Source organism: Elephas maximus, chromosome 9 (genome assembly GCF_024166365.1).
Source record: "Elephas maximus indicus isolate mEleMax1 chromosome 9, mEleMax1 primary haplotype, whole genome shotgun sequence".
NCBI lineage: Eukaryota > Metazoa > Chordata > Mammalia > Proboscidea > Elephantidae > Elephas > Elephas maximus.
Genome location: NC_064827.1, coordinates 16829313 through 16853730, shown reverse-complemented (window position 1 = coordinate 16853730; position 24418 = coordinate 16829313). Strand labels below are relative to the sequence as shown.

Genomic DNA, 24418 nt, shown 5'->3' with positions numbered 1-24418 from the left:
GTTGTTGATCTATACTATATAATGATGTCGATAAAGGGTGTGAATCCAAATCCTGTGATGGACATAGAGGCTCACAGACCCAACAAGGCTGAGAGTTGAAGAAAGCAAGCTGACCGACTTACCCAATGACATTTCACATTTCGATTTGTTATTTCCCCCTAATTTCTATGAATAGTAACTTATGAAATATTATTATTGTAGTTTTTCAAGGTATTCCATCTCATAAAAATTCCTAGAGGGATCTGAGACAATGACAAATACAAACTAGTCTTCTTTTACCAAACTTATGCAGAAGTCACTCATCTATATTTGCATTGTAATAATGAAAGCTTTCTTTGTAAAACTGCAAGTAAAAACCCTCTATCCAGAAAACCATAAATCCCCCCGTGGCTTGGTGAAGAAATAATTGCCCTTACAGCTCAAACACACATGCAGACTCATAAAAATGTCTCAACTATTTAATTTTCTACATGTCTGTTTGTTCACGTGTACTTGTATTTCTCGTGGGTTTTTAAATGCAAACATATAATACAGTGGGAAGTAGTTATAAGCAGTTTCCCAGCAGATGTGAGGTCTTACTCATTTTAACATCTGTGAAGGCATAACTAATTGGCTGCAGAAGATACTGGGGGAAAAGGATTCTTTTCCACCTGAATCATTAAATCACCTCAGAGGTAATGATCTTGTTGGATAAGCGGAGAGGGCTGGGGTTGGGGAGCCATTTTAGACACAGTTAGATGTCTGATTCACTGTGTAACGTAGGAAACATCTGTTTTGTATGTGGGCATCACCTGCTTTCTGTTCTGAATAGTTAAACCACTTACTTTATCAGTGACAGTTTGCATTAGGCAGCCTGGTGGAGCTGGGGGCGTGTGACAGTGGGCCCACTGACCAAGATCTGACATGAGCTTCTGCTAGAATCCTGTTCCATCCATAGGCTGTTCAAGATGTTTGAGACCCTGCTTGCCTGACCCTCGAAGTGCTGCCTTGGGTTTTTATGTATCAGGAATACTTCAGCTTTCCTGAGTAGTATCAGGAAAATCGGGGGAGCACTAGACAATCCACACAATCCCAGTCATCTATAGCAAGCTTTGTGTGTGTGTGTGTCGAACTCAGCAAGGGGATTCTAAAATTTATATGAAAATACAAAGGACCTAAAATACTCAAGGCAATCTTGGAAAGGAAGAACGAAGTGGGAAGACTTACAGTTGGGGAGGAATAAAAGGGGAAAGAAGAACAATCATTCAATAAGATAACATGGCATTAATTTACTTTAAGTTACTTCTGATGGATGTTTTCAACAGGGAGAAGCAAGGGGGCACATGGTAATCACCACACGGAAGCGCTGCCTACCAGGGTTTTTGGCTCTCAATTAGAATTAGTCATGGGCTAAAACACTTAAAATGATGCAAAAAATTTTCTTAACAAATAAAGCCTGGGAGCCTGACTCCCTCCCGCCAACGACAAGAATCTTGTTCCTCTTTGTCCTATGACCCTCAGTTTCACCTCCTTACAAACTTAAAATTAGGTACAGGGCCTGGGAAGCAGCCTGGGAAAATGAGCTTAAGCATCAGGTCCATTGTAACGCCACCTCAACTTGCCAGGAAAATGGCAGAAGCATCAAAAAAACCCCAGACCTCCCGTGGTGCCTCTGCCTGGCAGAAGCAGGTCACATGCAGAGGACTGTAAAGGAGCCTGGGAAATGCAGTCCTTAGCTTTCCAGCCTCTTGCACAAAATTACCAGTGATACAAGGCATTTGGAAAGGAAAAATGAGGGAGCCAACCAGCTACATCTGCCACACTATTGTTTATGGGTAGTTCCAATTCCTAGATCTCCATCTCCACTCCCTAAATTGGCCAGCTCCTCTCATCACCTTACTTCCTACAGAAAGCCATTCTAAAGATCACTCCCTGTTACCTGCTAGTAGCACATCTTTGGAGATAATCCAGAGTTTTCTGTCCATCAAGTTTGTTGAAAATGGACATACAGTTGACCTAAGGAGTAGACTTTTGGATAGAAATGTTGCAACTTATCTCATTTAATTGCTTTTTCTATTGCTTGCAGCTAATAGTCTTTAAAAGTTATACCTTCATTACATTTTGTCAGTGTCTATAGATTTCATTGTGACTACGGCATCTAATCACTATTTTCTACATGAAGAAATTGAAAATCCTGCCTCTTAACATTTTACAAGATGTTGAGATGTCATATTCCCTTGGTGGGTCTGCATCTGTTGACATGAATTTTCCATTTACATTTCTCTACTGAATCCATTGCAAACCTTGGCGGTGAAGTGGTTAAGAGCTACGGCTGTTAACCAAAAGTCTAGCAATTCGAATTCACCAGGCACTCCTTGAAACCCTATGGGGCAGTTCTATGCTGTCCTATAGCGTCACTATGAGTCGAAATCAACTCGACGGGAACTGGTTGTTTTTTTTTTTCCTGTATCCATGGTGCTTGACTCTAATACCAATGCTAAAACATGGAATCAGTGTCATTAATTTTCTTAACAAGTTATCAGAAAATAGTGCAGGCTTTAGTTCCAAAAAAAAAAAAAGGAATATAAATTGCTGAAAATTTCCTGGGGACTGAGAAATATTAATTCTGTGGGAAAAAAACGGGCAAACATTTTACATAAAAACACATCTTACCTATACTAAAAAGATGACTAAAAACAAAAAAAAATCACTGATATTTAACAAGTTTTTATTCTAACACGTAAAAAATGTATTAACAAAAGAAAGAGGTGGATATATTGCTGCGGTTTAACTGTGTAAACCAAAGAGGAATGTTTATTCCCTTCATTCCGGTTAATTTTTAAAATATCATACAAATGCTATCAATTTTTATGAATTTCTTCGTGCACACATAAACAATTCAGAGTAGATAAAATTTCCTGGCCTTTTGTCCTTGAGGGTGAAGGGATTTACCAATAGGACTCCTTAGCGCTCAAGCGCGATGTCAGACATTTTCAGAATAAAGGAAAACAGCAGAGCTGTAGAAAGCTTTTCCAGGTTGCTTCCAAAGCTAGAGGATGTTCTGTGCCACGAACCACAAAGCTCCTCTCTCTAGAAAATGGAATTTCAAAAAAATTATGGCAGCAGCCCTTCTCTGACCATGTTTTATGTTGAACAACAGGAAATTGCTTATATTCAACCATTTTTTATCTAAAAACAGCAATTCATATGTTCAACGTAGTATGTGTCACGTGATCTCAGAGCAGTGTATCAAGGCCGCAAGATCTGGGTAATTCTCTCCATGAAGTCAATAGAATCCTGAGTAGAAAGCAGTAAAGAGACTGAGAAAGGGCTGGAAGGCAGGATTGTCTGATGCCAGGACTGTTCTGACCATAGTGCACTTCCTGAATGCTGGCACTGCTACCTAAGCCTCTCAAGTACTTCTCAGGGACATTGACACTGCTGTATCCAGAATAATTAGGGCAGGAATGGTCCTTTGAAGTTAATTTCCCAGACTTCTGAGACTCAGCAACATAACAAGAGCTCAATAAATGATTGAGAAATGGGTTTTTCTTTTTCTTTTTTTTTTTTTCCTATTAGCAGAAATAGCCCGGAGTTCAACCATTTTCACCAAGATCTTTCCAAAACCATAATAAACTGCCTTCCTTCTTTACCAGAATGTGCTGGGGTTGTTCTGTGTCTCCCGCTCATCCTTGAGGACTGACGGACTCATTCTCCCAGGTGCTGGGATCGCAACTTGCTGACAACCCTCAGCATCAGCCCTATGCTAAAGCATCCAGTGTATTTCCAAAAAGACTAGACACTGGCATGGCTGGGGAGCCCCCACACTGAAGGTGATGCTCCTCTGATGAGTAGATGAGGAAATATGAAGTCCCCGCCCCTACACCTGAAGGCCATTCCAGTTTTAGAGCTGCCTGTGGGGCCAGCTGCAGCTTTTGTTGAGACCTCCCTGCACTCCAAGTTTTCATTCTGCCCAGTCCTGCTTCCTTCCCCTCCCTTCCCGTCCCCAGGTACTATCCTAGGCGCACTTTCTAATCAATTTTCTGCTTGCTTCTCTCCACCTAGACTCGGCTTCACGGAGAACCTGCAACCCGACCACAAACAACTGGGCCATTGATCTGGGCCATCACTGTACTATGACCCGGGCTTCTCTTCAGTGATTCCAGACTATTCCTTTACTTCTCACAGGCCTGTTCACTATTTTTTCACTCTATTTGCTCATTGTGCTTTTACCTGTCACATCTTACCGCTGTTGCTGTGTCTCCATCAGCCACCATCTTACTACTCACTTCCAATTTGCTAAATCTAATAAGCATATTTGAGCTTTATCAACAATAACATTAAATAGACTCTGAGTTAAGACCTACAAAGCCCTTGTACGGTGTTATGGATTGAATCGTGTACGCCCAAAACATGTGCTGTAAATCCTAAACTCTATACATGTGGTTATAATCTCATCTGGAGATGGGTTGTTGTTGTTATGTTAGTGGACAGAGTTAGTGTAGAGTGTTTCTTGAGTCAAACTCTTTTGAGATATAAAAGAGTTTAAACCAGCAAGCCAGTGAGCAGAGATGGGGTAGAGAGATGGCAAGACACATGGAGATCTCCAAGAAACAAAGAAGCTGAAGAGACAAGGACATTCCCCCAGAGCCAAAAGAAAGAGAAAGCCTTTCTCTAGAGCTGGAGTTCTGAATTCAGACTTCTAGCCTCCTAAACTATAAAGAAATGTATATTAAAGCCACTTACTTGTGGTATTTCTGTTATAGCAGCCCTAGAGAACTAAGACATATGACTGAAAGGCATGAGCTCAAAGACACGGTTTTGTGCCATATACTTAGTTTGCTTTGGTCCTTCATTGTTTAATTCTGTTTTTTTCTAACCTGTGTTCAGAGAGTGGAGGCTGCTGAACAAGAGAAATCCTGACAATCAAGGTTTCACAGTGGGTGGCTGTTAGCAGTGACAGTAAAAACACGCCTCAACGACATGCACAGGAAGGAGGAAATGTGAGTTTGGAGTTCTAGTCTAAGTGAGAATTTATAAATGGTAATCTGGCATCAGTCACCATGAAAAGGTAAAACAGCTAATTATTTTATCATCTATCATGTTCTCAAATAACGTACTCATTGACGGCAAGGTGTGGAAGGTCACACTGCAACAAAGAAATCGTGGGAAACTCAAGGCCTTTAGTGGAGCATCTTCCAGCGGCACTGACCAGATTAATGACAGAATGATAAGCTTATATCCTGTTGTTGACTGAATTGTGTTCCCCCAAAATATATATCTCCAAGCCCTAATCCCTGGTATCTGTGAATGTGATCTTATTTGGAAACAGGATCTGTGTAGGTGTAATGAAGATAGGTCATACTGGATTAGGGTGTGCCCTAAATCCAATGACTTTTTTCTTTATAAAGAGAGATATGGAAACACACAGACACAGACATGTGACACCATGTGGAGACAGAGGCAGAGACTGGAGTGCTGCAAGCCAAGGAACACCAAGGATTGCTGGCAACCACCAGAAGCTATGAGAGACAGGGAAGAATTCTTCCCTAGAGCCCCCCAAGGGAGCACGAGTCATTTCAAGGGCTCTTAAGGTCTTTAGGGAGCAAGCACTATCAGTTTGCTAAATAAATAAAGTATCCCCCACAACATAGGTACTATCATTTTTCAAATATATTTGTATGTTTCCAGGAAATACATTTGTAATAATATTCCTTTACTCAACCAAATTAGAGGATAATAAATCAGAGTCTGACTCTGCTTTCTGCCCCAGATGAAGCTGGGCCCTGCCGATCCTCAGTCTGATTCTATAGCCCACTGCTTGCAAAATGTTCCTTAAATGGAAAGGCCTATACTGTTAAGAGTAAATCCTTCCAGAAAAGAGATGTAAACCCCAAGTACAGAGGAATTGTGTAGCAGCAAAATATGGCTTTTATTCAGATCCAGCATCAACCAGCCCCATGTAGACAGTGTCCCAACTGGAAGGCACCACAGGGAACGGTGAGTAGGAGAAGCACCACGCCAGGGTACTCCACCTCTGCTTTGTCCCGTCTGGTCTCTCACTTCTGATTTATTTTGTGTCCTTGGCTAACTGGAGCCTGCAATGGCAGCACTTTCATCACTTCTCACAAATTCAAATTCCCCCTGAAACACCTGAGCATCAGAAGTGGATTTGCCACTGAAGCTGGTGTTGGAGGTGGAACTAGAGCAAACACCTTCACCAAATGGGCAGAGTTTGGTATCGCTCAGGGAAAGGGGAAGGATAAAAGCACAAGCTGAGTATGGCTCAACAGAGAAGCACCTCTGGCCTGGACTGGGAGGTCCCTGTGGGGAGCTTCTAGGCAGACGAGTGTCTGTGGGATTTGTTCTCTCTGTCCACAGCCAGGACCAGTGACTAATCAGTGGGTCCGGGCCAATGTCGGATGGCCTGAGAAGTTCCCTGGCTCTCCCGAACTGCACTAGCTCAGAAGGCAACATCAAATGGGACTCACAAGGGGAACGAAGCCAAGGGCACGAAGGATGCCTGCAGATGCGTTGTTCTACCAACAGAAAGCAGATAACCGTGGGTTTCTCAAATGGCAGAAAGGACTTTATGCTCACTGACCTACCCCTTTCTATGAAAACGGCTAAAGAAAAAGAAGTAGGGAACAAAATAAGGAGCATTAAACAGAGTATAGAAGTTTGAAATGTGGAGGATTTCATTTTCTTAATAAAATTATTAAAAGATCTACCTTCGACAAGAACTATTTTAGGGGAAAGGAAAGACAGTACACAACACAGGAGAGGTCAGCACAACTAAACTAAAGCAAAAGCAAAGAAGTTTCCTGAATAAACTGAATGCTTCGAAGGCCAGAGTAGCAGGGGCATGGGCCTGGGGACCATAGTTTCAGAGGACATTTAAGTCAATTGGCATAATAAAATCTACTAAGAAAACTTTCTGCATCCCACTTTGGTGAATGGCATCCAGGGTCTTAAACGCTTGCAAGTAGCCATCTAAGTTGCATCAATTAGTCTCAATTCACCTGGAGCAAAGGAGAATGAAGAACACTAAAGACACAAGGTAATTATGAGCCCAAGAGACAGGAAGGGCCACATAAATCAGTGAGTACCTCAGTCTAAGACCAGAAGAACTAGATGGTGCCCAGCTACAACCGATGACTGCCCTGACAGGGAACACAACAGAGAATCCCTGATGGAGCAAGAGAGCAGAGGGATGCAGACCTCAAATTCTCATAAAAAGGCCAGACTTAATGTCTGACTGAGACTGGAGGGGCCCCGGAGGTCATGGTCCCCAGACCTTCTGTTGGCCCAATACTAGAACCATTCCCAAAGCCAACTCTTCAGACAGGGTTTGGACTGGATTATGGGATAGAAAATGATGCTGGTGAGAAGCAAGCTTCTTGGCTCAAGTGGACACATAAGACTATGTGGGCAGCTCCTGTCTGGAGGGGAGATGAGAAGGCAGAGGCAGACAGAAGCCAGCTGAATGGACATGGGGAATACAGGATGGAGAGAAAGAGTGTGCTGTCTCATTAGGGGGAGAGTACATACCATACCATACCCACTGCCGTCGAGTTGATTCCAACTCATAGCGACCCTATAGGATAGACTAGAACTGCCCCATAGAGTTTCCAAGGAGCACCTGGCAGATTCGAACTGCCGACCCTTTGGTTAGCAGCCATAGCACTTAACCACTACACCACCAGGGTTTCCAGAGAGTACATAGCAAGGTGTATACAAATTTTTGTATAAGAGACTGACCTGATTTGTAAACTTTCACTAAACACACACACACACACACACACATAGACAAAAGTTCTATCTTCACTGGCTATCCATGAAGTGGACAAGGGAAGTATTCGTTCCAAATTTAAAGTTTAACAGTAACTATTCTAAAATGTCTGTGCTAAATATTCCTCCTCACAGGCAAAGCTGGCCTTAACTTTCCATCATCTGGGATAAATGGGTTGAGATCGAATGTAACACTTCTTTAGATAAAAAGGTGGGGAATTTCTTTTTGAAAGTATCTGCTTGGTTTAGGAAGATTAACCAGATTCATGTCTGGATCACTGGCTCTCCTACAGTATTTCTTTAAAAATTCTTGCTAAGAACTCTTTGCTCCAGATCTTTGCTTGGGTCCATTTCTTTCTTTGTGTTTCAATAACATCAGTGTAAATTCAGTGGGCCCAGTGGGGAAAGAAAATTATTGAGAAGAAACAAGCCATACACTAATGCTAGATAATTATGCATACAAGTCTGAAAAGAAAATATGGTTGGTCATGATGAACTTTATTGAACAGAATGTGAGTTAGCAAAATTCAACTTTTTAAAGGAAAAATAACCACCACCAAAACAATACCACCGCCACCAAAACACAGAAACACCCAGGATCTAGGAGACACAGAGGAGGGCTTATAGAAATGGCACCACTCAGATCACTGTTAGATTATTGTTAGTAAGTGTTAGAAAAGTTCTAGCTCCCTTTCTTAAAAAGATAGAAGGCAAACTAAAAAGAGAACAGGGTAGAGCCATGGAATTGAGCCCCAGACTAAGTGAAGAAAAATGAAAAGGAAACAGAAAGGATAGATTGAACCCATAACTGTTTTTGGAATATTAACCCCACTAAACAGCCAAGGCAAGCTCACAGGCATTAGGCCACACGGAAAGGAGACAACTTCTTATTTATAAGCAGCTGTAAGTCATAAGTAGCTAAGCAAATTTCTTATCAAACAGTTTCTCTCCAACACCAACAGTATTGAAAAACTGGTTTTGTTTTCGTTGGTTTGGATTCAGTTTGAACTCTTGGGAAAAGGTCACAGCTTCTGAGGTTTTTCACCCCACTCTCTTCCTTCAAAAGGTATAGTGTTTTAAAATGTGGGGGCGGGGCGGGGGGGCTGTTCTGAAAGGAATCATGACCTTTACTCTTAAGGAAAGGGAGCTGAGAAACAGAAGGCAGTCGTCTGCAGAGCATGGGTGCTGTAATCAGGGGCTTAGGCCCGGGGCACACAGGAGATGACAAGGTGGTAGAAATAAGGTCCCCAAGCCCCCAGCTGAGCCCATTGGACTCCCCACCCCAACCCCAAAACCAAACACACTCCATGAAAATCAAGAGTTAAGAGAATTTTAGACAAAAAGTCAACCCTAAAGTATGAGACAGCGGGTGTTTGACTCATGCTTGGAGGTGCCATGACTTAGGTGACTTCAAAACACTGAGTACCCTGTACTTTGACTTGCTTTAGGGTTCCTTGGTGGAAGGTAAGGATTTCTTTTGCTTTTTAGATAGAAGGTGCTTAAGTGATGCTGACAGAACAATCTTCTGTGCCTACAAATGTCGGAGCCAATTCCGTGACGCCTGATCAAAGGGTACAAAAAGAAGGAAACTGAAGACATCTAAAATTATGAACAACACAATTTAAACATACATAGCGTGACAACATAGAGTATGACCCAGCACAGTTAGTGAAGGAAGTGAAAAAATAAAGGTTGCATTTGGTGAACCCTCAAATTAGAGCGACGTAAAGATAAACTTATTAAATACAGAGGTAAACTGGCCATATCAATATGACCTCTGGACCATCTGGAAAAAATACAACATTTCTGTGCTATCACTAAAGTAGCCCCTGAACTCTGCCCTAAAGCCAGTGCTCATGTGAAACAAAATGCAGTAACATGCACCTTTTGTGGATTTTGGATCCACAAAAATGAATCTGGGCTCCTTGATGAGTGGCTGGTTCCAAGTTGGGGACAACAGAAATCAAGATGATCATTGCATTTCTTACTGGGAGAAAGTAATGATAGTTAGATGTCTAGAGGTAGTTTCAAGGGAGGAAAAAAAGAAGTCATCTCGAAAAGGCTCCACCTGGTCAAAGTGTGAGAGGTGCATCAAGAAGAAAATGACAGTCAACTGGTACCTATATGGGTCCCTGAAAGGCTACACACTGTGGTGATGCTCAAAAGGGTCAAATAAGTAAAGTCCCATTGACTGATGTGAATTAACTGAATGGGGCCTGATTACAAAAGCATAATCATATGAACACCCACCATGGGTCCAAGTGACACAATATGGTGAAATGAATTTGTCACCATGGTCTTCAAACCAAATCCCCTACTGCAACTACCTGGATTAGAAAGTCAAAAGCCAGAATCAGGGGTGGGCTCTGGGAAGACAGGCCTTCTAGAGTTCTAGGAAACTGAACAGATATTGGGAACTGACTCTGCATTTAGCCCATAGTATGTGGCCTTCTTGACTTTGATTTTGGTTGAACACCTAAGACAGCCTCATGATTATAAAAGTGTTATTAAATGAGAAGCATAGAAAATCAGTTTTCCTGAATAAGCCCCCAATATAAAAGACCTATGACAGAGCAAAAATATATATCTTCATCCAGATTTAACAGCACCCTACACATAATCAACTGCATATGCCCATTAAGGAAATAGAGCCCAGGGAAAAGTTTAGGATAGGTTATCTTCATTTCCAAGAGTTCCTGGATGGTGTAAACAGTTAACACGCTCAGCTGCTGACCAAAGATTGGAGGTTCAAGTCCACCCACAGACATCTCAGAACAAAGGCCTGGTGATCTACTTCCAATGAAAACCCCATGGGTCACCGTTCTGTTGACACACACACAGCTGCCATAGGCTGGAATTCATTCAATGGCAACTGGAATATCTTTATTTCTACCCTATCTAGTCATCCCCTGTTTGCTACAATTCTTTATCATTGGCTAATGCAGTGGGAATCTTGCAGCGGGTACATTTGGGGTCTCTCTCTATTAGTCCAGAATCTACCTGACACTGTAGACCCTTTTTATAATTAATGAATTCTTATAAAAGTGCTACTGATTTCCGATTTTTTTTTGTCATGGGTTTTCTCGGTAACTGATAAAAAAAAAACTGATACTGAAAGTATAATACGTTGTGTGGTGTTCTATGATAAGAACTACTATTCTAGGGTTTAGAATTTAAGGGTCCACATGTTGGTGAGACCCAGAATTGTCCAGGGTACCGAGGTGAGGGCTTATTGCTAAGTTAGTGATTACTCCATACAGGCACCCCACCACCACCGCTGTCACCCCAAGATTAGTCACATAAGCATAGGTTAACCAGATGAGCTGCCTTGTTCTGAACTCCTTCTCCAGATCCTACACTGTGGGTTCCCCTTCTCTCCAGAGCCCCTGGGTAGTGACAGCAGGGAAGGCGTTGGCTGAAGGTGTCCTGGGAGCTGGCCTGAAGATACAGAGCTGGAAAAAGGAAGTCAGAAGTGCTGAACAAGGACTCAAGTTCTACTACTAGGCTGACTGGTAGAACAGAACATAAAGGATGGTTAGATGGCAGAATGGCTAGAGACCAGAGAACTTCCCCAGTGGTAGGTACCAATTCATGAACAACTTCACCACTGCTCTCCACTATCCACACTAACAACGCAGTCTTGAAATAAGGTACACATATAAACTATCTACCGTATACCTGGCATAAAACATGTTCAATAAATACCCTTCCACTGCACTAACCTCACTCCCTAGCATTTAGAGAAGTGTTTCAGAACATTCATCAGCAAGGAACTTCTATGGATACCCAAGAGCTAGTTCTTGGAAATAAAAGGACAAATTAAGAAGCTTGTGATCTAGCTAGAATAACACTGAAGGAAAAAAAAAAATACACAAAACAACAGGAAAAAAATCATCCAGTAAGTTGTTTTCTCTACCAAAATTTTTTCATATTGGAGTCTATGAGGAAACAGTTTCTCAATTTTCATATTTTTCAAGAAGAGAGGGTATTAAGAAAAAAGTTGACGTGGTTCATGGCAGATGCTGTAATAATGAGCCCATGCTCACAGCAATGAATTCGTGCATACAGTGCGAGTGGCCGCAGGACCCTCACACTGACTATATGGAACATTCTATTCTAATATAAACCAAAACCAAACCCGCTGCCATCGAGTCGATTCCAACTCACAGAGGCCCTATAGGACAAAGGAGAATTGTCCCATAGGGTTTCCAAGGAGCGGCTGGTAGATTCAAACTGCTGACCTTTTGGTTGACAGCAGAGCTCTTAACCACTGCACCACCAGAGCTCCATTCTAATATGAAGGTTCGTTAATTTGTTTGGAAGAAATGCGTGTGTGCCATCTTCCTCACCCTTGCTGTCCTCCTTATCCACAGGTCCCTTCCACCAGACACCAATCTAGCTCACTCACGTGTGGGGAGACTGCCCCTGTGGGTGCTGTATTTTGCAGGAAGTATATAATTTATGAATATCTTACAGTTTTCTTCGAAGAAGGGGTATGTTTTGAAGTCCTCAAGTTTCAAACTATTCACTGGGTTTTTCTTACAAACATTTGTGTAAAATCCACGTAAGTGGGCTACGGACATATTCAAAGGGGGACCTCCAGAAATATATTCATGAATTAGATGACACTGAATGGTGGCAAAAGGTGGTCCAGCACAACGACATGGCTCGCAACACCACACACACAGGTACACATAAAAGAAAAATAAATTAAAAAATCTGAGTTAACAGGAATCAGCTTTGTACTTTTCTGTTGTAAACTGCCTTCTGCCTTCAAGAATCCTGAAACTATTACTTCAGATCCTGATTTTCCTAAATACAAAGTGTGCTTATTGCCTGATGAATTCATGCACGTGCTCAAAATTAGATGAATCTTTTCATACTATCACCCAGAATGATTTTACCACCTAAAGCATGACTGAGTAAGTTGGCATATTCATTTATGACATGAAAGAATAGTAGAATTTGCTTTAAAAGGTCCTTTTGGATACATAAAGCAAATAACTGGGGAAAACAGAAAAATAAGGGAAACAAAAAACCTGAAGTGAGTAAGAAGAGAGGTCCTACTGAAGTAACTTTAGCTTTATACCTCATTCACCACGATTGCATGGGCAGCCTCCCCTCTTCTGTAAAACAGTTGGCTTAGGCTGCAAAGATTAGCCTCAACTTTATCTTGCAGTTGTCACCGCTATCATTCAGCAATTGCCCGTTACCCCCAAATAATCAAGGCATAATTAAGAACACTGACAATCTATAGTTACTACTCTAAGGAGCAGATCCCGTAGCATTCAGAGTTTATGCGAAGAAAAATACTGGCATGAATTTGAACTCTTTTATGCTTGAAAAAAAAAATTTAATGCAACAGGGACACTCATGATCTCATGATGGTTTTAAGTAAAGCTGCAGATTCTGTAAACTTTCTGTTGGTTCCCAAACATTCTGGGGAGGAATCCATGCTTGGAATCTAAGTGAAGAAGAATGGATCCAGAACGTATTTAGAAATCTAGTATTCGTGGTGCTTACTACCTACAGAACTTTAGAAAGGCAATTTATGAACACGAAAATTTTTCCTCCGTAAGGAAAAGCTGCCACATGTAATGCTGTAAATTATCCGGTATTTTTCCCATCCTTTACAAAGTATACTAAGCTTAAGTGGGTCTGTAGGGGACAGTAGATTTTAAACCACTTCAAAGTCAAATATTTTCTTTTTCATCATCATTTATGAAACACATTAGTAACCTAAACCTCATGGTTAAAGGACTGAGGCCCCGATTAAACAGCTGGATCACGTCAACTGCAACTTCAGTACAATCACCAGGCACCACCGAGCTTTAGAATATGAAAATGGGAGTGTATGACCCAAGTAAAATTTTGGATGAACCTCAAGCATCGTTTGAGTTTTGGGGTTTGGAATCCAGCAAATAGAGTGTGTGCTGAGAAGCCATTTATTCTGCCCGCTGCTCATTAACGTCATCTATTTGAGCAAGGAGTTTAACCTGAGTATAGTTTCCACTATAAAAAAAAAAAATTTTTTTTTTTTAATAGTTTCCACTGGGTTTTTGGGTATGGTTTCCTTAGCCTTACAAAGGGAACAATACTACTCATGTGACCTGATTTTCATAAGGTTGTAGCAGAATGAGAAGCAGAAGTAGCAACGCAGCTTCCATTTTTTGAGCTTGCTCTGTGCCATGCAAGGACAGAAAACAACGCTGTGAGGTAGGAGCGCCATTTGTTAGCAACGAGGAAGCCGAGGCTTAGAGATAAGTAACTAGCACAGGTTGCAGTCTGTTACCGGCAGCACTTCAGTGCGAACGCCAACTAACCTGACTCCAAAGCACAGACTCTGCTCACACTTCAGATGCATTCAGATGTACTGCCAAATGGGGTAAGGCTATTGACGACACATCGTAAATGGCCAAGCACCACGCTGGTGTAATGTGTTATTACTAGAATTTTTGGCAAAGTTGCTAAATGGTAATTTCTGGTGAATGCATAATACTGTTCGTAGCATGAGCCCATCAAATCAAGGAGCTACAGGAAAAGCATGAATGAATATGCAACTTCAGACGTAAGACAATGGGAAATAACTTTAAAATAGACATGACAGTTAGTGACATTATTTTGTACACTGGAGCCTTCACACACATCTACACAGAGTCCTAGGCCACAGAAGTAAAGCATTTCCAAAGACGCTGGTGAAAATGGCTGGAATCGTTACAAAAAGCTGGGAGACGTGTATGGGTTATAGTTCCACAAGCCAATCCTGACAACTTGGCAGGCTGCTCACAAAAGGTTATTACCTACACAGAACAAGCATGCGAGGATGCAAACAGCCTGTGGTTCAGTTTTCCAAGTATAACAAAGACCAGCAAGTCAGCAAAGCTGAGGGTCTGTACACGACTGTAGCCTCCTCCTTGGTAGCCAAACAACAATTATGGTGAAGTGGAAAGCTACCAAAGGCATATCAACCGTCTCTAAATTAAGCATTTAAAGTAAAGGAAAGATTTCATTCACCATGTACAGGTGTTATGGATTGAATTGTGTCCCCTTCCAAAAGCTACATTGAAGCCCTAACCCCTAGTACCTGTGACCTTGTTTCAAAATAGGGTCTTAGAGGATGTTGTCAATTAAGTCAATATGATATAATATTGGTGTAAACAAAAAAAAAACCAAACCCAGTGCCATCAAGTCGATTCTGACTCATAGCGACCCTATAGGACAGAGTAGAACCACAGAGTTTCCAAGGAGTGCCTGGTGGATTCGAACTGCTGACCCTTTGGTTAGCAGCCGTAGCACTTAACCACTAGGCAACCAGGGTTTCCAATACTAGTGCAAGGTGGGTCCTAATCCAATGAGTAGTGTCCTTATAAAAGAGGAAAAGAGAGACAGAGACACACAGAGAGGAAAGACAACCATGCGAGGATGGAGACAGATACTGAGGTATCTGGGTACAGGCTGAGGAATGCCAAGAATCTCCACCATCGTCAGAAGCTAGGAGAGAGGGATGGACCAAGCACTTCCAGAAAGAATCGACACTGCCGATACCCTGATTCCAGACTGCCAGCCTCCAGGACTCTGAGACAGTACATTTCTGTTCTTATAAACCACCGACTTGGTTGTACAGTAAGTCCCTGGGTTAAGAATGTCCAACTTATTGACAACTTATACTTAAGAACACACTGTCATAAAGACTATTGTATTAAAATTTGAGTTAAATACAATGGTTTGTAATAATGAACGCACACAATACTTCGTGGCACTCATTAAGTGTTTCTTAAGTGCTTTTATGTGCATATATAAAGGTAAAATACATACTAAGACAAACATTTGACCAACTGATGCTAAGTAAGAATGATATGAGCCTGTTTTGACTTACCGACAAATTTGACCTAACAGCAGACTTAGGAACGGGTCCCGTTCATAACCTGGGGACTGTTACAGCAGTCCTTGGAAACTAATACAACAGGTAGACTGAATTACAGATAAATTTACATGCTATGTGGTTCCAAACACTCTTTTCCCAGAAATAGGGCCTGTCCTAACTGAGATGGAAAAAGGTCATCTCTATATTTCCCTTCAACATTTCTGCTTTTCTATGAGATTTTCCTCATTCCTCCTGGTGACTCCACACTGTCCCTTGTTTATCGCATCTCAGGCAGCAAGGCCCTAAAGATTCCCAGCCAGTAAATCACAGAGCACAACCCCTGCCCTCAAAGAATGCACAGTCTAGACATGTTACCAATGGGTGACATTGCATAGCAAAGCATGCTGGGCCTGTGGGACGGCGGGGTACAGGAAGGACCCACACACAGACTTGTATCAGGGAAGGGAGGAGGGCAGGCCTTACCACATTGGGGTTGACCTTATGTCGAAAGCACGTGATGTTCACCACGTACGGCCAGTCGTCAGGCTCCATCAGCACACCGGCGGCGTGGGCACACGTGACATGGAAAGAGGCTGGGCAGCGGCCGTAGGAACACTGGATACAGGCTCCTGAGACCTTCTTAACCCGGTGTCTGCAGAACATGCACTTCTGGAGGGGAAAAACAAAGACAGCCGTCAAGTCAGACTTGCCACTCAGCCAATTACCATACTTCACAGAATAACAGCTATTAAAAAAAAACAAACATACAAACCCATCAACCCCATGCGTCACAGGGTAGAACTGCTCTACAGTGTTTTCTTGTTTCTAGTCTTTACGGAAGCACATCTCCAAGCCTTTTTTCTGCAGTGCCATGGGGTGGGTTCGAACTGCCAATCTTTCAGTTAGTAGATCAGCACAAACCACTTGCACCACCTAGGAACCTATAATAGCTATTGTTGTTGTTAGGTGCCATCAAGTTGATTTTGAATCATAGCGACCTCGTGTGACATAACTTAGAAGTGCCCCATAAGGCTTTCTAGGCTGTAATCTTTGTACAAGAACATGGTCAGATCTTTCTCCTAGAAAGCCGCTGGGTGGGTTCGAACTGCCGACTTTTTGGTTAGTAGCCAAGCACTTAATCATTGTACCATCAGGGCTCCTTACCTATTAAAAAAAAAAAAAAAATTTTTTTTTTTTTTTAACCTATTAGAGATGGAAAAAATAGATTTCTTCCACAAGACCTGGCCCTCTAGAGGCCCAGTCAGGGAGAGAATTGTGACAATATAACCTGCTCGCTTTAAAGGAAACACACTTCTACAGGCACACACTCCCAGATGAATGGTTACATACTTCTGTGGTGAGGAAGGCCGACCCCATGGCCACATGCTTCTCCAGGCACAGAGCTCAGGAGAAGGCCCCACGGGTGCTCCTGTAAACCACCCCCGAGTAACACAGCACTTGTTTCACCTCCTCCACAGCAGGCCTTTCTAGAAACAGAATATGGGTTTGGAGGACACGCGCCTACGCTCCTAAATTAGATGAGATCTTCAAAAATATCCAAATCGCATACAGATGGGCTGAGTTCTCCATTTACAAGGAAATGGGGAGTGTTAAATGGCCCAGTGTGGAAATGGGGCGGGGGGGCCCTCCAGTGTTTAATAATCCAAATCTGAACCCTTCATGACTGACACAAAAATATGCCTCCCAAAGTGAGAAAATTGAAAATTGCCCCAAAGGACATCATTTTGTTGAATATCTATAGCTGACTGCGCCTGGGGGTGAGGAAATGAAAACAAATCAGCAATAATGATTCCCACAATTCTAAAATTAAATTGCGTACAATTAGCTCTAAACATGATCAGTACATTTGCCATGAGGGATGGAGAAAATCAAATTGCTTCCCTAAAACTAGGATTTGTGAACTAACAGTTGAGGCTTAGGGGGAAAAAATGGTCGTAGAACATTAGGGTCAGGTTGGAAACGAGAAGAAACGGAATGATGAAAATGGTTAACTTTTCATTTCTAGGGATAAAAAAAGGTCTCCAATCTGATCAAATGCTGGCCAAACTGCTCTTCTTTTATAGGTACGTTTTCTTTCCTGTTACAAAAAAAGTACTTAAACCCAATGCCTTTTGAGGGCTGTAATATTTTATCACAGACCTGCAAGGATCAATGTGCACTTAACTTTTAATGCATCTTTGCCCTCACATCTGATCGGTGACTCAGTCTTACGCACTTTATACCTTAATCTTGCTCTGATCTTTTTCTATCCATCTATCTCTAATGCTGCTGCCTCCACCCATGGGTTCTCGTCCAGCATAGTAATAGCCTCCGAGCTGGTCTCTCCATCTTTTATTTCATTCTACTGTGATGCATCTTCCCCAGGGCTGCCAGAGTGATCTTTCTAGGGCATAAATCCAATAACACCACCCTGTTTAATGTCCTTCAATGGCTTCTCTTTATCTCCAAGACATTCAGGAAAAAAAACGAGGGGTGGGGAAGAACAGCATGGAATGAACAGCAAGGCTTATAAATGACTCTGGGCCCACCTTATTTCCTACTAGTCCCCTGCGGGCCTTACATACTCTGCATAAAAGCATTCTCTGACATCTGATCTTGGTATCTTCTTGGCAATTCTCAGTATCAGTATGAATACATTCTTGGTATCTTGGTGTCCTTTTGTCAATTTCAATCATTTGAAATGTGAACGGCTCCCAAGAAGGGTTGCTATCAGGTATCCTTGAGTCAGTTTTGACTCCTAGTGACCACATGTACAACAGAACGAAACACTGCCCAGTCCTGCACCATCCTCACAATCATTGCCATGTTTGAGTCCATTGTTGCAGCCACTGTGTCAATCCGTCTCGTTGAGGGTCTTCCTCTTTTTCACTGACGCTCTACTTTACCAAGCTGATGCCCTTCTCCAGGGACGGGTCCCTCCCGATAACATGTCCAAAGCACGTGAGACAAAGTCTGGCCATTCTCACTTCTAAGGAGCATTCTGGCTGTACTTCTTCCAAGACAGATTTGTGCATTCTTCTGGTGATAAATATAATAGACATATTTACAGGAACCAAAAAAAAGGAGTAGCTGCTGAGGCTGCTTATGTACTACCAATATTCACAGGATTTGGTCCCTTGGTTTGGAGGTTAAGGTTATAGTTTCAGGGGACATCCCACTTAACTAGCCCAATAACATGTTTAGTGCTTCTGTTCTACCTCCTGTTTGTTGCATAGTGCCTGGGGTCTTAAAACCTTGCCATTCAGGGCACAATTGGTCAATATTCACTTGGAGCAACTGAGGATCTGTCCCCTTGGCCAGGAGGCCAGAAGAAGTGGATAGTGCCTGGCTACCGTTACTGAACATTTTGATCAAAGATTCTATAGAAGAACTCTGATCAAACAAGGGGAAATGTAGAGGAGAATTTCAAAATCTCATGGAATTCAGACTTTCTAGAGCCATGAAGGTTGGAAGAACCCCTGAAACTATTGCCCTGAGATAGTCTTTAAAACTTAAATCAAAAATATCCCCTGAAGTCTTCTTAAAACTAAACAATAGGTTAGCTTAACTAGTAAAAAATGCCTGCCTTGAGTATTACTCTTATAAGAACTATGTATACGGGATCAGAATGACAATAGCACCTTGATAGATTAGATAGAAACCTTAGGGGGCGATGAATTTATGATAATGGGGGAGAAACAAATCAGGAGGGTGAGAATGGTTACACAACTCGGAGAATGTAATCAACGTCACTGAATTGTACTTGTAGAAACTGTTGAATTTTGGTGTATGTTTTGCTGTGTATAGTCTTAACAACAAAATAAATAAATAAAAATTAAAAAAAAAAAAGATGATGAAAACTCAGGCCCTCCTACTACTCCTCTAGCCTCAAATCCTAATTATATTTATAGGAAAATGAATGAACCCATAAAAGCACTGACAAACATGGAAGAATGTCATCAGAGTACCAGAAAATGTGTGGAATTCCTAGAACACGGGAAACAGATGGAACTGGACTGACAGAAGCCAAAGCAGAAAAGCACTGGCCCAAAACAAGAACAGGTGAAGGCTGCCGAAGCAGTAAGAACAGTTTTCAGCCCAAAAGCCTCAAAACTACACCAATCCAAGAATCTACATTTAAGTGAAGAGAAACCCTGGGTAACTTAAAACAGTGCTATTCTAGTGTTTTCCCAAGTTCTCCAGTGATCCTCAGGCCTGCTAAGGTTTGGGAGGCACTGCTGTAGAACAGCTGGACTGGTTCAGTTTTTCTCTGTCCACAGCCTTTTGAGACACTGATCAATTTGCCCTCAGTATAAAGCCTTGACTGAGTCCAGCACAACTAGATGGTGCTCGGCTACCACCACCGACTGCTCTGACAGGGATCACAATAGAGGGTCCCGGACAGAGCTGGAGAAAAATATAGAACAAAAATCTAACTCACAAAAAAAGACTAGATTTATTGGTCTGACAAGAGACTGGAGAAACCCAGAGAGTATGGTCCCTGGACACCCTTTTAACTCAGTCCTAAAGTCAGTCCTGAGGTTCACCCTCCAGCCAAAGATTAGAAAGGCCCACAAAACAAAACGAGACTAAACGTGCTCACCAGCCCAGGGGCAAGGACAAGAAGGCAGGAGGGTACAGGAAAGCTGGTAATAGGGAGCCCAAGTTCGAGAAGGGAAAGTGTGGACATGTTGTGGGGGTTGGCAACCAATGTCACCAAAAGTTATGTGTATTAACTGTTTAACGAGAAACTAATTTGCTCTGTAAACCTTCAACTAAAGTACGATTAAAAAATGAAGGACAAAACAATAAAGCCTTGAGAATAGCTAGGAAAGCAAAGCAAAGGCTATGCCGCCATACTGTTATACTGGGTAGTTGTTATTGTTAGTTGCCATCAAGTTGTTTCGACTCATGGTGACCCCGTCTGTGCAGAGTAGACTATTCCATAGTCTTCGTGGCTGTGATCTTATGGAAGCCGATCACCAGGCCTTTCTTCTGAGGCACCTCTGGGTGGGTTCAAACCACCAACCTTTCAGCTAGTAATCAAGTGCTTAACCATTTGTGCCACCTGGGGATATACCTATTATGAGAGTTGGAGCTGGAGAGAAAAGTAGAAAAAAAAACCTGCATAAGTCTTAGACCTCCTCAAGAGAAGTGGAGATAAACTTAAAAAAAGAAAAAAGGTGTTTGGGGTTACTGAGGGGACAGTTCTGTCAAGGCCAATGAAGCAAACACCTGGAGGACAAGGTACCATCTGCCTGGCTAGTCCCACAGCCCACCCTGCCTCCAGTTATCACAAGCAGGTTCCTGTGACCCAAACCATCACCCACCAACAAGAAAAGTGGATTCTCACCCAGGGTGATGAAAGAAAAAGCTCACCCAAAATACAAGTAGAGCAAAAATACAGACACCTGGAAAACTCACAAACACTTGAGGGAAGTTACCATGAAGGAAAGTTTCTAGAAGAATCACACCTACGGCGTCAGGTAAGTGCAAACACATGATGAGCTTAAAACAGGCACAGTATATACTTTCATGGAAATACTGAGACAAAGGATAATCAAGATTTGGAGGAGGGAAGCGGCGTTGAGGAAGAAGGTACATGTTCTGTAGTTTTTACTCTGGTTACTCTTAGTCTCGTCACAGAGGGTCTCTATCTTCCTGCAAATACAACTCGACACTCAAGGTCAGGACTGGGCAGTATGTTCTCTGTGGGGAAGAACCTCCCCAACATCTGCCTGAAATCTTAAAATGGATGGGGGTAGAGGCGAAGGCAATTTCTAGAGGAACAGGGAAAGGAAGGGGCTGGAGGATGGTGAGAACAAGCGCCATGTGAGCAGGGAAGATCCAGAAACAAGAGCCATTCTTCCCGCAGTTCACTGTTTGAGGTGACAGTGGCCCACCAGGAAAGAGATGAGGGGCCTATTTCTGAGTGACAATTGTTAAAAAAATTTTATACATAGAACTATCGGTCTCTACTCATATGGAGCAAAAGAGAAAAGGAAACCAAAGACTCAAAGAAGAAACTAGTCGACAAGACTAACTGCCTACACCAACCATTCTGACCAGGGACAGACAGAATGGGAGAAAACTGTAGAACAAAACTCAATTCTTAAAAAAGGCCAGACTTGAAGATGGCTGACTAGGTAGATGCTACCTCAGATCCCTCTTGCAACAAAGACTGGAAAAACAATTGAATCGATCACATACATGACAATCTACAAACCCTTACCAACAAACACAGATTTAAAGAGTTGACCTGAGTGACAGAGACTGAGAACGAACAATCATGAGGAAGCAGTGACTGTTTTCAGAGCCTGGAGCCAGCGTCCCAGTCAGGAAACCTTGGCGCCGGGCGTTGGACTGGGCGCAGGGGAGCTGAGGACGGCATCCTGAGACAGTGCAAACACGGGGCACAGCCCTACTCCCCTGAACTAACCTCAGGGAAAGCCCAGCCAGTGCACGCAGGCAGCACAGCAACGCGGGTGACAGGAGGAGAAGTCACAGGGAGGCAGCAACTGGTTTTGGAGCCAGGAGTGCGGCGTCCCTGCCAGGGAACCTTGGCGCTGAGCTTTGGACTGGAAGCAGAGGAACTAACTGCAGCTTCTGAGACAGCGCAAGCACGGGACTCGGGCCTGACCCTCGGGGGCAATCTCTACCCAGCCAGCACACACAGGCTACATACCTCTCGGGAATCTCAGATAAAACAGTCATCCCAAGCAAGATAGGTAACTTTGTCTATATTCCGGGGTGCTACTCTCTCCTATTTATCTAAACCCCCCCTTCCCTTCCCAGGTGGATTCATTAACATCGGAATTTCCTGAGCCAGAAAGTAAACTGCTCTGCGGTTTTTCTTTCTTTCGTTTTGTTTTTGTCTTTTCTTAAACCATTCTCCTGGCCTGAGAGAAGCAACTACAAAAAACCCAGGGACCAAAAATCCCTCCCTAATGGGACTAAAAACACAGAACCAGCTACAGCCAAACATATGTGATCCACAGTCTCCGGCTTTCATCCCTACAGGGAACAAGGCGGCTATTATAATGAAAAGGCATTTCTGATAGGGATCTGACTGCAATTGTTTTAGCTGATTTACTGGAAAGACAAGTTTCCCAGGTCTGATATCTCTGCGTATTCAACAGAGCCCTAACTGACTCACAACAGGGAACTGAGGGCTGAAGCTCCCCCCAGACCACCTAGCCTCCTGCCTTAGGAGTCTAAGGAGGGTGACACCTACCAATCTGTAGAGGTACTTGCATTGGGGGCCTAAGGTACAGCTGCAGAGCCCACCCACCAAGATGCTTTAGGAATAGAGACACACCTACCTTACTGGCACTTGGGGGAAGCCTGTCAGCATCCTGCCCCCTCTGGAGTGTGAACCCCAGCTGCTACTAGAATCTGATGCATACAACTATCACCACTACTTCTCGAGGTGGATAGGTGACAGTCTGCATCACACACTTGATGACCGAAAATCAGATTCCACTCAAGAATAATGAATGGACTCAGGCTTATATATCTGGTAACAGCCCAAACCAGCTGCAAATAGGACATAAGTGAGTCAAGGGCTACAACACTCAAGACAGTGCAATCTAGTAGCCCATCTACGTATACTGAAAGAAAACAAAACAACATAAGACTCAGTGAGCGAATATAGAATAAATCACTACAGTATCTTAGTGATGGCTCAGAGACAGCAGTCGATATCAAGCCACATAAAGAAGCAGACCATGACTGCTTCTACAACGCCCTAAAGAATCAAAATCTTTCCCAAATGAAGATACAGTCCTGGAATTGCCAGACACAGAATATAAAAAACTAATTTGCAGAATGCTTCAAGACATCAGGGATGACCTCAGAAATGAAATAAGGCAATCTACAGAAAAAGCCAAGGAACACACTTATAAAGCAGTTGAAGAACTCAAAAAGATTATTCAAGAACATAGTGGAAAAATTAATAAGCTGCAAGAATCCATAGAGAGCATGTAGAAATCCAAAAGATTAACAATAAAATTACAGAATTAGACAACGCAATAGGAAGTCAGAGGAGCAGACTCGAGCAATTAGAATGCAGAGTGGGAAATCTGGAGGACCAGGGAATTAACACCAATATAGCTGAAAAAAAATCAGATAAAAGAATTGAAAAAAAATGAAGAAACCCTAAGAATCATGTGGGACTCTATCAAGAAGAATAACTTGCGTGTGATTGGAGTCCCAGAACAGGGAGGGACAACAGAAAACACAGAGAGAATAGTTGAAGATCTGCTGGCAGAAAACTTCCCTGACATCATGAAAGACGAAAGGATATCTATCCAAGATGCTCATCGAACCCCATTTAAGATTGATCCAAAAAGAAAAACACCAAGACGTATTATCATCAAACTTGCCAAAACCAAAGATAAAGAGAAAACTTTAAAAGCAGCCAGGGATAAAAGAAAGGTCTCCTACAATGAAGAATCAATAAGTTCAGACTACTCAGCAGAAACCATGCAGGCAAGAAGGCAATGGGATGACATATACAGACCACTGAAGGAGAAAAACTGCGAGCCAAGGATCATATATCCAGCAAAACTCTATCTGAAATATGAAGGCGAAATTAAGACATTTACAGATAAACACAAGCTTAGAGAATTTGCAAAAACCAAACCAAAGCTACAAGAAATACTAAAGGAAATTGTTTGGTCAGAAAACCAATAATATCAGATACCAGCACAACACAAGCTCACAGAACACAGCACCCTGATATCAACTCAAATAGGGAAATCACAAAAACAAATTGATTAATTA

General features: G+C 42.5%; 1 protein-coding gene across 1 annotated transcript in view; it reads right to left on the bottom strand.

The window, feature by feature from the left end:
- The window catches only part of KDM4C (lysine demethylase 4C), a 384820-nt gene that overhangs the window by 51348 nt on the left and 309054 nt on the right, over nt 1–24418 (bottom strand). Inside the window, exon 18 of the mRNA XM_049896778.1 lies at nt 16118–16303. Within this exon, the coding sequence (XP_049752735.1) occupies nt 16118–16303 (186 nt within the window). The remainder of the gene's footprint in view (nt 1–16117; nt 16304–24418) is intronic.